Raw genomic sequence first — 15,504 nt, 5'->3', positions numbered from 1 at the left:
AAAACCTTGGATAAAAAATTTAAAACCCTTGGATAAGACATAAAAGAACCTTGGATAAAACATAAAAACAACCTTGGATAAGACATAAAAAAAACCTTGGATAAGACATAAAAAACCCTTGTTTACTCCTGAATTTTCTGCCTTAGAAATGTGCAAATATTCAGATGCAGTTTTGTATTTCTAAAAGCCCTACATCAGATTACAGGTAAGTGAAACCATCCTTTCAGGATACTATGAGAAAGTGCAGACTTAAGTATGTCAAAGAGTAGCAAAGACGTTTTTCCTAGCCTTTTTCTCACCTAATCCACATTATTACTTTTCCTTAAGCAAGTATTTCCTAAGCAGTGGTTGACTGCTTGGTGCCAACTCATCACTTCTGACAGAATGAGTTTAAAAAGGACTTTTTTTCTGATGGTGCATCATTACCATTGTCACAGCAGCGTTCATTGCGCACGGAAGGGTCCATGAAAACACTAACTGTTCCATGTTACTGTGAATTCTGCCTCAAGTATTTTACACGGTTCACATTTTAGAGTTCTTGCACAGATTTCGAGACTATAGAGACAACTGCACCACTGGAACTGTGCTAAGTGGGAGGTTACTGATGAAAGGAGCTGAAGAGAGAACTGCAGTTCTCAATGAAGGTAATGCATTCACACACCAAAAAAATCCTATTCTTCCCATGCTACCTATCAAACACACAAGTTCATTTTTGCTTTGTGAGGGTAGTCTAACAGGTGTCACATGGCTGGACAGCAACGACTAACCAGGAAACAGGTGCCTACCTTTTACAAAACCAAACCAAACAAATAAATAAACAAAAAAAAAAGGCAACACTTCACCAGTCCTTCCACCAAAATAGTAGTTAAGATCAGGCACATGGAAAATTCATTCCATCACAGTCATATTTGCAGTGGATGACCCCATAATGCAAGAGCACTGATGGCACACATGTCCAATGCAGTCTGCTACAAGAGCAGCTCTCCAGCTGGGTCTTAGCCCCAGTACATTTTCACAGTTCAGACAGTCTCAAACACTTGTCACATTTTCAAGAACCACCTTCTGCACGGGTTTTCTTTTTCTCCTCCATAAACAGGTACAGCAGCAGCTGGAGCACATCACCCCCTTTGCAAAGCCAAACCCAGCACTGCTTCCTGCTGACAGCCCCGGGTGCAGCTCTGGAGCAAGGCCAAACAAAACAGCATCAAGACTGTAGGATGTCAAGGAAACTTCTCAAAGTTGGAAGTCTGCAAAGAAGCCCAGAGAACTTGTCCTGGCAACTAATTTCTGATTTTTCAGAAAAGCTAATCATAAAGAGAACTAAAGCTCTTCATAAACACAGAACCTCGTTTTCCCTACCAGGGGTCATAGCAACAGACATAGCTCTCCAAAGGACACCATCACTCACAGAACTCACACGTGCAAAAGGAAACAGTACATTTCAAAATACCAATACCTTTTAAGAGTTCTTTTTAGGATCTCCACCCAAGCCTTTCACTGAGCCATACTAGAGATACACCAAAGAAATGCTAAAGAGTGTTTAAACACACTATACAAAGCCCAAATTCCCACAGCCGAAAACAAAACCTGAGACAGAATTAAGGTGGTGATCCTCAACCAAAATTACGCCCTCAATGTATATTTTCATACACCATTTAGCCTTATCAAGAATATTTAACATCTTCCCGGGGCAGGGGGGAGAAAAAAACAAACCAAGCCAAGCAAACCCAAACCCCAACACTTGGGAGGTGACGCACAGCTCAGCATTCCTGTCCCGGACGCGCCTGTCTCCCGTGTAAGTTTCACCTCCCGGCCCGGCGCTGCCGGACCCCTCGCACACCTGCCGGGCCGCTCTCGCCGCAGGCCCTGCCCGGCGCTGCACGGAGGGTTCGGGCCGCCGGCACCGCCCGCCCCCGGCCCGGCCCGGCCCCCGCGGGAGCCCCGACCCGCGCCCTCCCCCGCCCCGCCCGGGCCTCACCGCCAGGTCCTGCGGCACCGCTCCGCTCATGGCCCGCACGGTGCCGCTCCGCCAGGCCCGCGCGGGCAGCGCAGGCCCCGGCTCCGGTCCCGCCGCCTCGCCCTCGCCCGGCCCCGCCGCCAGCAGCAGCAGGAGCCGCTTCCCCACGGGGGAGGCCGCCGCGTCCGCCATCCCCGCCGGGCAGAGCCGCCGCCGCCCGAGCGCTCCGGCCGCCGCCGCCCGACACACCGAGAGGCTCCTGCCCCGCGCTGGGCCCGAGCGCCGCCCGCCGCCGTCCCGGCGTGCACCGCGCCGGCCGCCCGGCCCCACAGCGCCCCGCGAGGGACGGGCGGGACCGGCGGCGGCAGAGGAGCGGGGCAGGGACCGGGACCGGCAGTGTGAGGGGAGCGGGACAGGGAACGGGACAAGGACCGGGACCGGCGGTGTGAGGGGAACGGGCGGGGGAACGGGAGAGGGGCCGGGGCGGTGTGAGGTGGCACGGGGACGGGGAACCGGGACAGAGAACCGGAACGGTCTGAGGGGACACCGGGACGGGAACCCGGGCGGTGTGAGGGGCTGCTGGGACGGGGAACCCCAGAGGGCCGGACATCGGGCAGGAGCCTTCCCGCGGCAGGGCCTCTCACGAACGCCAAGTTCAAAACCTGGACTTCTCACAGAAATTAAGGAGCTTCAGTGCCCGCGTCTGAGGCTGGATCCCACGGCTGGCATGAGGAACCGCACGGCGCCAGCTGCGTTGCTTTCCCGTGAGGCAGATTTTGGAAAGGCATGTATTTAGGGAGTGACTGAGATACAAAGTCTTTATGTTAATGAATTCAGCTGTCACGAGGAACTGGTAAATTTGAACAGTTCTCATGCAGCATAGTGCAGTGCCCTAAACCTGCCCCTTTTCAACATGAACCACCACAAAATACCTCAGAATCCCACCGTTGTAAAAATGACGTGATTTTACATCTGTTTCTGCTTGTGCAGAAACCGTACCATCCTGTGAAAGATTCCAAGTGGTCCTATGTCCCCTTCCCGTTCCACCAACTCAGACCCACATTGCCATGATTAAGCAGGCCAGCATTTCCCATCTCTGGAGCATGGTGGTGGGTATTCCAAAGGCACACAGTGTCAGTTAGACCAACAGTGACAAAATCCACCAAACCAGGGGGTTCTTAACTGTCATTAATGATCGACCCAGGGAGCGTAGGCCATAAACATGGATTAAACTTAAACTTCAACTTATAAAATACTTAACAACTTTTCTATGCTAATTGTTAATTCTGTTGCACCAACTTCTATTACAGTTAGAAAACTGAAGTTTCACGGGTTAATTCTGTGTGTTAATTTCAAATACTGTTTTACTGTAAAAGGGTGAAGATAGCTACTGCTGTTAAACTGCACACTTCAATGGCTGCTAAACTAGATACAATTCCAACTCGTAGGAAGTCAGGTAAGTAACCATCAGGTGCCATCCAAAGGTGTCCCTTAAGCACTGGACATGGCTGCTTCTCCAGTCTGCCACCTTCATGGCCTTGACTGATGGTCAGTGCTCCAGAATCCAAAGAAAGGAATTAGCCCGAGTGGCTGATCCAGGGACCGACTGAGCGGTTTGCCTAATTCGGGAAAAGCAGGACTGATGCAGACACTCACCTGTACAGGTTTTCCACCCTCCCCTTCAATAATGTACCTAAGGCCACCCCCTCCATAGACAGCAGCCGTGTTCTTTGGAGAATTTTATTAAAATATATCCAAGAAGTAATCAAACATTTTCTTATGAGTCAGGAGAGAACTGAAGTGAGAAAAACATCTGTACAGAGGACAGTGCTGTAAGTTTTTCTTTACATGCTTTATTTCAATGTTTCACAGTTTAGTCATTGTCTACAAAAATATATTTCTGAAACTCTGAGTCCTCTATAAAAAAAGCTGGTCAGCAGCAGTGACCCTGACAAACAGAATGTACCTTGGGACAGTGTGAGCACCTCCTGTAAGCAGATTAGTGCAGCTAGGGCACTCCTGCCTCACCCTGGGAGACTTCTGTTCTTTGGGATTAAAGCTCTGCACTAGTTCTGAAGGAAGGCATTAAAAAAAAAAAAAATCATTCCACTTCTGTATACTGCACTAAGCTTGGGAGGGGGAGCTGCAAGTCAGTGTATCACACAGCAGAAAGTGCTAACAAAGCACTTGGCATTCAGGGAAAGGAGAAGACCTCGGGGTGCTTTAGTACTGGTAAATTTTTCTTTGAGCTCTCCGTTCAGAACAGCCTTTGTCTGGTGATAATAGGTTCAGGCTGTCAGCAGAGGTACAAATGGCAAACAGGCAGAGTAATCCTATAAGCGCAAAGAGAGTCCTTTTTTGAGGACAGGATAAGAGTTCTGTTCATTTTTACCTCAATGTTTTCTGCTGTGGCTTTAATCAAGGGGAAAATTGCCTTCACAACCAATCACAAGTTGTTGGATAGAACAGAGCCACTATCAGTGCTGTCAGCTTCAACTCCTTAGTACCCACAACTGGAAATATTCCTTATAACATCAATTATTTAATTCCTACGCTTACTAGTCACCAGTGTATCTAGCCACCACAAATAAGAACTGAGAAACTCAAGCGTCCCCCAAATGAGATCTTTCTACTCTTCCTCTGCTCAGTTATTTGACTGGTCTACAGAGATACCTGCAGTTAAGAAAAAAAAATAAATTGCCTCTTTTAAAAAAATAAATCTATCTTGCATTGTGCTCTAGAAAAGACAAGGTCAACGTACTCTGATCATCAAAGCTCATCATTAGAAGCCCCTTACCACAAAATAATCTCAGACCTGAACCCCTAAGCAGGGCAGGAATTTTCAGCAGCAAGTAGGAGTACTTATTGACAGACTGCTTCCCTAATGTGGTAATAGACAGAAGATGAGCTCTCTGAAAACTCTTCCACACCAGCCTGTCAGTTTCCTGAGCCAGCAGCTTGTGAAACCTAGATTTCCTTGAGATTAGAGAATTCAGGAAAGTGCTGCTGGTTATTTTAGGTACATCTGCAATCAATGGGCTTCTGAGCTTTAGGCTTTTGTTCAGAAAAAGTTCTCCTGTAACTCATGCCTACCACCAGTCCCAGTCTGATCTGCTAAACCTGAGCAGCCAAGGAGGTATATGAATTTTAAGTAGAATCAGCATCATCCACGAAAACACAGAAGCCATGAACCTTCACTGAGACAAATACCTTATCAAAAAAAGACACTCAGCACTAGAAAACTATTATCATTTCACTAATGCTAAACAGTTAAAGTGTAAAATCTGTAAGAAAACACCTGAAGTTTACTTCTTGACTATTTTCCTTTCTTGAATTGGTGGAGGGGGGTGGAGGAGAAAGGAAAGAATCACTTCACTGTATTAGTAGTAAGCCATTATGTAGAAGGCAGTGTTGGAGAAAAATTTAAAACCAGGAAAAAAAATCTGAAAACTTACTGATTCCGAAAGCTTTCCTCAGCTTCCCAAACTCAACAGCCTAAACAGAGGATTTTGTCCATACTTCAAGTTGTTTTTCCAGTCTGTTCCCATCTGTTCAGCTTCCAGTCATAGACACACAACATAGAGAAGAATCAAGGGAAGCTGAGAAACCCACACATAGGGTTTTACCTCCCATATAGCACCTACTTTATATATCAACATGAACAAATCAATCAGAAATTGTTACGTCTTGTGCACAGAAAGGCTGTAACTAAAATGTAACAAGATGAAATTAAAGGAAGACTTGGAATTACAGAAAAAATTTGTCCTGTGGAACCTCTTTTTCTGAGGACTCCACACCCCACAAAGAAGCAGTTCATATTCAATCATTTGTGAACTGGAAAGGACTTGTCAGCAACAATCCTGCCTTGGCTTCAGGTGAAAAGCTGAGCGTTCGTTCTCCTTTAGTATCACAAAGCCTATTCATGTAAAACAAACCGCTGTCTGGCCTTGCCCTGCCCTGCCATAGAGGTGCAGGATATCAGAGAATCATAGAATACACTGAGTTGGAGGGGACCCATCAGGATCAGAGTCCAACTCCTGGTGGTGTGCAGGAGACCACAAGAATCCCACCAAGTGCCTGCAGCACTGTCCGAACGCTTCTTGAACTCAGACAGGCTTGGTGCTGCAACCACTTTCCCGGGGAACCTTTTCCAGTGCTCAATCACCTTCTGGGTGAAAAATCTTTTCCTGACTGTCCAAAGCCTTCTCCATCAGCACAGACAAGTGCGATGTCACTTCTAGCTGATGCAGTTACGCAAAAAGAAAAAAAAAAATCTGTAGCATAAAGTTTAGAATCTCAGCATGATGGATACCTTGTGGATAAACACTGCCACAGACTGAGGTACTTGTATGTGAGGAACCAGCAACTGCAGCTGCACGTTATTGCTACTTGCTGTCTCTCAGGGCAAGCTTTTCCCATTTCTGCATTCTCTTACCTTCTCCAAGTTACAGACTCCAGGGTGAGCTATTCTGAAGCCTCACTAACACGGTGGCCACCAGAACACATTTGATGACATTTTAATCCCTTCCAAATTATTTACAAGGCTGGCTTTGAGACTGTTACTTTTAACTTCAGGCCTAGAACTGCATAGAGAAAATTCTGTATGGTCAAGAACTAGCAGTGCCTGCGCTACGTCTCTTCTCACAGGAAGCATTAATTAAAACAAGCAAAGTAACACACAGAGCTTAGCCTAGGCTGCATTCTATCAAGGGCATAATGAAGACAATAGTCACAATTTCTCCAATTCACTAGTATTTTTTCTAATATTCCAATGGCTACACTTAAGAGAGGGTCAGCCAAATTAAATTTAAGCTACAAGTCACAACTGAAAAGTGTGCACTGAAGTCTGGTGTTAGGAACACTGAGGACCATCCCTGATCAGGCGGCTTCACTTCTATTTTTGAGTGCACAAGGACAGCTCCCTGTCACGGACAACTGAAGCAGATACATGGGAAAACTCATTCATTAAGCCAAGGGGAGGCAAGGTCACTGCTGCCATGCCCCAGAGAAGGAGAAAGATTCATTGAGAGATTATAACTAAAGGGTTACAAAACAAAGGCAAGAACTAAAGTTTGTCGGTAATGAAATGCATTCTCCCGTCCCACATGAACAGGAAACAGTCTCTGTAGGGTGTTAAAGAAAGTCCTAGGAGGAGATATCCTCCTACTTTTTTCTGCTGCCAAAGGAGAGGAGAAAAAGACGCTGCTATTGGTCAGCAGGAATCTCTCTGTCTGCATCCAGTTTGCTCGTCTCTCCTGGGGAAGGGGTACGTGGTGCAGAGTGAGAAACTGGAGGAATCCCATGAGCTACAATCCCTTCCACTACTGGTGGTTCTGGTAGCCCAGGGGTGGCTACTCCCACTACTCCTGGAGGAAACCTAAAACCAATAGAAACATAGAAGTTACAAGCTTGTCCAACAGTTATTCAAGGAGAAAGGAGCTGTGCCCTCAGACAACTGCTGAATACAGATCCCTCTTTCTAACAGAAATGCTCTGAGATAGAACACAGGAAAAGTGTCCAGAGCTGAAGAGTAGCAGTGATATCCTAATGCCAAATGACACCTGTTCACAGACAGAGATAGTCTAAGGTCACACACTAAGCATTTGGATAAAGGTACAAAGTTTATCTCCAGTGGCAAACAGCATAAGGCACTGTATGAAAGCACCTGGAATTCCCTCCCCATCAGCAGGAGGAATATAAACTGCAGTTCTCCTTCACTGGGCTCCAAGACAGAAAAAGTAAGGAGCTGAACTAATAAAACAGGTAGATGCAAGATGAAAAACAAGAGAGCAACACTCATGAATTGCTAATGAACTATTTTTCCATTACATCCATTCTGCCTCCCTGTGCTGCCTTCATAAATATATCTGAACCTCTGTAGATCTCTCATAGAAGGGAAGTATATATTACCTACTTTGCAGACGGGAGAAAAACAGGGGAAGCAGCCTGCCCACAACCACTTGGCAGGTCTCTAACACGTAAATAAACTGAAATACACTATTTAGACCACTGAACAAAATCCACTGGACAGTATCTCAATAATAGGCCACATTTGGGCTACGGGCAAGAACTGTCCCTTGTTTATATAGCCCTAATGATATCACAACTTCTAAATGTTAAGTTCCACACCCTTTTTGGGGGCATCCAGCAGGCTTTCTTATATTAAGATATCTCTTGGGCAGGTATTGCAAGGATTTGCAAAAACTGAACTCGTATTCTAGCAGCTGGAACTAAATATGACCAAGTATGTGTTAAATCCTAGAACAGCTTTAGAAGAGCTGCTGTTAAGTTTTGTGGAAGAGCTCATGCAGAGAGTATACAGGAACACAGACATACCTGCTTGCAGGTACAAGTACTTCTCAAACCGACAGAGGGATGTTGGCCTACTTCAGCAGGAAGGTATGCCTGGCCAACCTACAGATCTCACCTGTAAGCTGCAGCTCCGTTGAGTTCTGGGTGGACAGTTGCAGGATCAATACTGGACCACTGAGCTGCTAACAGCAAGTACTCCTTATTAACACAGTTCCTCAAAGCATCAGGTATGTGACCTGCAAGAGCACCAAGAATGACAAAGAAAACCAGGACACAGGTAGGGGGGGAGCTTGTTCCCTGCAGCATTTACAAAGGAAATGTGCAACATCTTTTTCATCTACCTCCACAGGATAAGACTGGGCAGGGGAGACTCTCCTTTGAGCACCTGGTCTCTGGAGAAGACAAGAAATTGATCCTTCCTTCCCACTGATGTGATCTTGGGAAAGTTATTGACCACAACCTGCAATTGCTAAGCCTCGACCTTTTCAAGAGACAACACATAACTACTTCAGGAAAAACACACCAGGTAACTGTCAAAGGAATTACTGCAAAGGATTTGGAAGATGTAGGTAAAAGGCTTCCCCAGGGATAGAAAAAGCCACTCCAGCATTAGGTGCAAGATTCTCAGAAGGCAAAGATACAATTATGAACTTACACTCCAGTTCCAGAAACCAGTTACTGAGTCCAAGTTTTCAGAACAAGCAGCATAATCCTTGCAGGGAACTAAAAGAACACTAATTCAGCAGCAGCTGCAGAGCACACAATCTCCTTCATTACCTGTAATAGCTCTGCGGATCTCTTTAGCTGCATCTTCTCTGGATTCAATGGAAGCCTGTTCACTGTACCAGGCAGTGTGAGGGGTGCAGATAACATTGGGTGCATCTTTTAAGGGCCCCTGAGCAAAACTGAGGGAGGAAACAAACAAAAAAAAGTGTTTTCTCTCCAGAAGTGATAACCCCATCCCCAAAGAATCATCCAGCTTAGGTGATGTGAGTCACCAGACAGCAGCAGGCATGCAGGTACAGTGTTACCTGAAAGGCTCAGACTCATGCACATCCAGTGCTGTTCCTCTGATTCTCCCTTCTTTCAAGGCTTGTGCTAAGGCTTTCTCATCTACAAGCCCTCCCCGGGCCGTGTTCACTAAGAAGCAGCCCTGACGCATCTGGAAGAAGAAAAATATTAAGTGCATTGAGAATGAGACTTTTCATGGAAGCTAAGTGAATCTTGGGAAGTCTACTGGAAATGAGCAGGAGTCTGCAGTGATTAGATGAGGCCTGCAGGAATTAGGAGTGCTCTCACTGCAAAGCTAACCACAGGGGAAATGCCTGCAAGCAATGCTCGAGAAATTTGCTTTAAAAATGAACAAACAAAACCACAAGACACCAAGGGCAAAAGTGGAACTCTCAAATTCTGCACTCCATATTCATCCTACTACATTAAAAAAGAAAGAGGACATGAATCAATTATCCAGCTATACAAAACTGGACTACAACATCCAGATGTCTCTCATAAAAGCACTGGAAAGCATTCATATACTAGTGGAGTATAGCCCGAGACTGACTTTGCAGTGGGCTTGGGCAGAGAAGCTTTGGCAGAGTTGTGTAAAAAAAGGTACACGGTCCCAGCCACACCACTTCTGGCTCTAACCAGCACAGTAAATTACACATTTTAAAGATAGTCTGAAATTACTGAATCACCCAAAATATTCTTTATAAATGATATTACTTGGCAAGAAGAGCCAGTCCTATTCCTCTCTTAACATGGAATTCTACACAGCACAAAGCACAGGCACCCGGATCCACACGCTCCCAGCCTCCCAAGGCAGCAGGAGGCACACAACAGAGGCAGCAGGATTCACACGCTCTCAGCCTCTGTGAAAGCAGCAGTTTCTGTTTGCATTCATTTCCACAGCGCTCTGTGGGGGAAATCAAGCTCCTGCTGCACCTGTTTAATAGTGAAGTCATTGATGAGGTGATGGTTATGTTCATTCAGGCTGCAGTGCAATGTGATGCAATCGCTGTGCATTAGTAGATCCTGCAGGGTTCCTACTCGTTGTAAACCCAAGGATCGCTCCACTCCATCCGGCAGATAGGGATCATAGAAAATCACGTTGAAGCCAAAGGACTTGGCTCGCAGAGCCACTGCCTGTCCAACTCGGCCTTCACAAAAGAAAACCCACAATCATCAAGGAAAGGTAAAACAAACTTTAAAGACAAGATACTAAGGTAGACTGGGAGCCTACACTGGAGTTAACTGCCAGGGCCCAAGCTACTGCAGCCCTGGAAACCCCCAGGATTGCCACAGGGATCCAGAGGAGGCTATTCAGTCCTGATCCTATGTGGCTAATTCCAGTCTTTCCCCATGCAATAGCCAGAGCTTAGTCTAGAAGGAGCTCTGTTTCCAAACCAAATCTGGACCCTGAGTAGTAGTAGTAATAATCTGACTACAAGAACTTGGAGAAGGAATTGGTAGCTTTCAGAAGGCATTGTACTGATACAAAGCCCAACACACGGGGAAATAGTCATCAAGAAGAGCTGTATGAATGTTCCAGTTCTAACCACTTGAAATCAAAAAAAGAATCCCCAATCCCATGCCATACACCCAACTCTTGAAGATATTCCAGCATGACAGAATAGGGCACTAGCATTCCTTAGGAGTCAGCGTGTTTCACAAAGCTGAAAATTATGGCTTTTTTCAGTATGTGACTCTTAGGTTCCCAAAAACTTCCAGAGTTCTCTTTTCAGTGTAACAATGGCTGTCACTTACCCAGTCCAATGATGCCCAAAGTCTCCCCACGGATACGCACAGCGCCTCCAGCCACCTCTCGAATCTGTTCCACACTCGTGGCTCGGTTCCCTTCCCGCAGAGCCTGGTGGAGCCAAGTGACTCGGCGATAGAGGTTCAAGATGTGGCAGAGGGTGGAGTCAGCAGTCTCCTCGACTGAGGAGGAAGGGATGTTGCAAACTGCAATGCCTACAAAGCCACAGAGGTCATATAAGATTTTTAGCCTCGCAATACTAAACCAACATAAAGCTCTTTAGGCACAAATCCTGAAAGATAATTCAGTTCTCCGGAACTACTGCTGAGAAGCACGGATTCATTTCAGAAGCTCATTTTACAACAACACAGATGTGACCAACCAGCTCTTCAATCCCCCAGGAAACACCATTCCTTCCTTATAAATATCCACTTGATTTACACACTCACCAGAAAAAAAAGACCAAACAGGCCAAAATGAGAAAACTGGGTCATACAAGTGATGCAAGAAACTGACTTTTAGGAGATCTGCATTCAAAAAGATGCACTCCTTCCACAGATACCCCTGACAGATTAACTGGCAGACTGAAGAATTAAGACAGATGGCTGAGCTCCTTCATGCATCACAGTCCAGATGCTCACTGCAAGCATCAGCCACCCCAGGAGCAACAATAAGTAACTAACTCATTAAATGCAGAGAGAAGCCACAGGAGCCTCTCTATTCACTTGAAGTTATGCTTAAAAATAACAATACAATACTACTCTAGAATAACATACAACCACAAGGACCATAAAACCCATGGCTAGAACTATCAGGGAAATTAGTAATGCAAATGAGCTGAAGTCCTAGAAGCATAAATCAGTGTTAGAAAAGGGAAAGATGGAACACTGTATCAAAATCTGGTCATTCCTGAGCAGTCTGTTTACTTAAAAAAAAAAAAAAAAAAAAAAAAAAGAGGGAAGGGGGAGGGCTGGCAAAATATCAGGCATCTCTTCTGCCTCAAAAGACCACCGCCCAGCTAAAAACTAGGAGTAAAAACAAGGCAGGAGTTGAAGGCATCACTGTTTAGTAAGCCTGTTCAGAGGAGACATTTCACTTAACCCAGACCATGCTTTCCCATAAGAACTGCAAGAGCAATGGCCACAGACAGTCTCAGATATCTGACTCCTCTATCAAATCATTTCCAATTGTGCCATAATGCCACACAGACAACTTGGAGAACGTGGGGAGGGGTGATAGGAACCCCCAAGTTCTCTTAATCTCACTGGTTACCATCTCAGTCAATTCTAGACAAGCCTCATGCATCCATCTGTCACACTGCTAGACACAAATTTGTCTTAACGTGCAATATTATGCTTAAATGTAAGAAAACGCAAACAACAGCCCTTTGGTCTGAAGATTCAGAACACACAAGGAACAGTATCTTACCTCAGAATGAATTAAAGGGCCTGGCTAAGCTTGAAAATAACCGTTAATTGTCCATGAAAGGCAAATCTGGCCATGCACAAGGGTCATCATACTATTGCTCCAAAGCAAAAGTGGCAAGGAATGGCCTGATGGTGAAAGAACTTTGACTAATTTCAGCTTGGGTTAATGAGCGTTAGAAAGCTCTGAATCTGAACGAATCCAAGATATGGATGGTGACTTTATAAGCAGAGAAACCTGAGACTAGATCAGGTTCCAAACTCAGCCCAAATATGTAAAGGCTGGATGAAAGCCAGGGACCTTGCCAGGAACTCTTGACACTATTCCCTCGAATCATCCAGATGAGAAGGCTCTTTAGACTCAATTCAAGCACTGGCCAAAAACACACTTTTCATTTATTTGCAATTCATCTGTTCTTACAGATCTGAACACTGTAATGTCTATCTCCATTTTATATACAAACACCTATACTTGATTTAAGCTTAACCTGATCTGCATTACATTAAGGAACTTTGAAAAAACATTGACAAAAGGGGCAGGGTAGTTCAGTGATCCATCTCACCTTGGAGACTACAAGGTCCAGAAGTCTCACTACCATGTGTTTAAGATATAGCAGCTTTTTGTCACCTGGTCTGGAGGTTCTTCACATGCCTAGGGCTCTCCAGGGATCACTAATAAAGTTGTGAATCAGAACCTATCTGTGTATACAAAATTAACAGGAAAACTCATCAAGCATTTACAGTGAGTTTATCCTGTATCAGGATTTGCAAGCAGCTTTCAGACAGCAGTTTGCTAAATGCTCACAAAAAACCCAGGGTTGCCTCACCAAAAGTTACTTAGACCACATATTCAGGTTTCTGAATCCCTCACAACAACAAAGACACCAACATCTATAGTAGAGCAAGCTGAGAATCTTTCTTCCAAGGCCCAGTATTGATCAGCTTCCTCAAGACGCCTGATACTGAGCAACACCAAATATTCACAGAGAACTTTTTAATGCACTCAGCTATAAAGCACAAAACCACATGCAGTGATCCACCCCACGTTCAGTTCTGATTGCAACACAGCTAGTGGTGCCATCATACCTAATTCTGCAGCAGATTTGATGTCAACATTGTCATAGCCACTGCCAATACGCACAATGACCCTGAGGGCTTTGAATTTCTCCAGATCCTGACGAGAAAGGGTAATGGTGTGATACATCAGAGCTCCTACTGCCTCATTCAGCACCTATAACAAAAACCAGTCCAAATCAATATCTGCTTTGGTTACCCAGGAGGCAGAGCTCTGCTTCTGAATGCTTGCACACTTTGTTGCCCACCTTTTCATGGATTTCCTGAGTTGACTGAGCATCACAAAATGCCACTGTAGCTACATCCTTCAAGATGGGCATCTCCACAGTGCAGTCTCGTCCATCGAGGAGTGCAACCAGTGGCCGTGCTGGCATTGGACCATTCACAATAGGAGGCCGTATGCCTATTCGGAAAGTCAGCAGGAGTGATTACATGAAAGACAAGAATTCAGGAACCCTCCTTTGCTAGTCCATAAAGTCACTAACAGTATTTAGAAACACATTAGGCAAAGCAAAAGACATATAGGAAACAAACACAGGGAAAAGAAGCTGGAAAAAAATACAACCACCCCTGCCACCACTAAATAAAAGAAAATAAAGTATGTTTTATCAATAATGAGATAATAGAGGTGCTCTACTCAGAAAAGCATCATCTTACTCCAGGCTCCTGAAACGAGTTACAGAGTCGGTTCAGGCCTCTCCATTACCGTGCCCAACCCTCCATCGCAGCCCAGACACTGCTTCCTACTTGAAGGAGAAAAACTTGTATATTCTCGGACCCTCCGACGCTCACTGGCAGCCACCCCTTTCTCCCAGGCCGCAGCTGCCCCCGCAGGCGGCGGGGCCCGGGCAGGGCCGGTGCCGCCCCCGCCGCTGCCCGGGCCCGCCCGCCCCGCCTCACCTTCGCAGATCCGGTCCAGCCGCTGCCGCTTCACTTTGTGCCGGTCCATGGGCCGGGCGGGACGCGCCGCCCTGGGCGCCGCAGGGACCGGGACCGGGACCCGTCACCGCCGCCCGCGCCGCGCCGGGGGGAAGCGGAAAGGCCGAGCCGGCCCCGCCGGCAGCGCCGCAGCCGCTTCCGCTTCCGCACCGCGGGGCGGGACCGGCCGATGGGTGCCCGGCATTCGGGGGGCACGGCCGGGCCGGGGCTGTGCGGAGCGAGCGGGCCGGGGAGGGCGGTTCGAGAGCCTGGGAGGATCCTGGGATCAGCCTCAGGGGTTCCCGGGAAGCTCCCTACGGGGAGCCGTTCCAAGCAGCCCTGCCGCTGTGCGGCCGCGTCAGCCGTGTGTCCTGCTCCTGCCGCGCCCCCGGGGCTGGGGCTGGGCCAGGCCGCGGTACCCGCTCAGGGAACCCGCTGCACGAATCGGCACAAGGACAGGGGGAGGGACAGCGCCAAGCAGGTGCTGAGCAGTTTATTGAAAAACAAATTGAAGCTGTTTATTACACAAGCACTCCTGGTACGTGATTTGATGTCCATACAATCGATCTACTCTCACGCAGCCCTTATTTCCATACGCCCCACATGCCGTTCAGATATGCCATAGCATGTTTTAGCAAACCTGTGTGCCTTCCTCCCGCTCTACCCCGGGGTTTGGTGGGCACAAGGCAACACGGTGAAAATGGGAACTGCCCACTGGTGACGAGGTGTTGGGAGGAATGGGTTAAAAGTGGAAGACTCTGGAGGAAGATTATAAACTTGCAGCTGTGAATCGCCCTTCATAACCCGTGTGAACAGCAGCCCGTGATTCCCCTGGCACGGGCAAAGAACATTTCAGTGTAATGCAGCAACTATTACTTGCTTGTGACAATTAAAAAAAAAAAAAAAAAAGGCATGAAGTGGGGGTGATGAGTAGAGCTTAAAAAGAAAATACTGCTTTTCTGTTCGAATCCTGCTAGGTGCCAGAGGAAAATGAATTGCAGTCTACATTTGTGTATGTTTTACGCTTCTCCCGCCCTACGGAGCAATTCTGTAGGCTGCGA

The 15,504-nt window shown here is 46.6% G+C and overlaps 2 protein-coding genes and 1 long non-coding RNA gene across 3 annotated transcripts in view; 1 reads left to right on the top strand and 2 right to left on the bottom strand.

Annotated features, from left to right (window-relative positions):
* Positions 1 to 2,153, bottom strand: part of KDM3B (lysine demethylase 3B) — a 42,529-nt gene extending 40,376 nt beyond the window's left edge. The window contains exon 1 of the mRNA XM_027902473.1: positions 1,979 to 2,153. Within this exon, the coding sequence (XP_027758274.1) occupies positions 1,979 to 2,149 (171 nt within the window). The 5' untranslated portion in view covers positions 2,150 to 2,153. The remainder of the gene's footprint in view (positions 1 to 1,978) is intronic.
* A 495-nt stretch (positions 2,154 to 2,648) lies between these two features.
* Positions 2,649 to 3,869, top strand: LOC114067184. The gene is made up of 2 exons (XR_003573341.1): positions 2,649 to 2,710; positions 3,334 to 3,869. It is a non-coding gene; the product is annotated as an uncharacterized LOC114067184 (long non-coding RNA).
* Positions 3,870 to 4,030: 161 nt separating this feature from the next.
* LOC114067175 (C-terminal-binding protein 2) lies at positions 4,031 to 14,539 on the bottom strand. The gene is made up of 9 exons (XM_027902456.1): positions 14,426 to 14,539; positions 13,774 to 13,928; positions 13,538 to 13,682; positions 11,036 to 11,242; positions 10,214 to 10,428; positions 9,301 to 9,431; positions 9,047 to 9,174; positions 8,385 to 8,505; positions 4,031 to 7,334 (listed from the first exon to the last, which is right to left on the bottom strand). The coding sequence occupies exons 1-9, from the start codon at positions 14,472 to 14,474 to the stop codon at positions 7,163 to 7,165; spliced, it is 1,323 nt and encodes a 440-aa protein (XP_027758257.1). The 5' UTR covers positions 14,475 to 14,539; the 3' UTR covers positions 4,031 to 7,162.
* Between the last annotated feature and the right edge of the window lie 965 nt (positions 14,540 to 15,504).

The sequence above is a fragment of the Empidonax traillii genome, unplaced genomic scaffold (genome assembly GCF_003031625.1).
Source record: "Empidonax traillii isolate 1590-97213 ecotype Southwest subspecies unplaced genomic scaffold, ASM303162v1 scaffold22:size5013007, whole genome shotgun sequence".
Taxonomy (NCBI): domain Eukaryota; kingdom Metazoa; phylum Chordata; class Aves; order Passeriformes; family Tyrannidae; genus Empidonax; species Empidonax traillii.
This window is presented reverse-complemented; position numbering and strand designations above follow the sequence as displayed.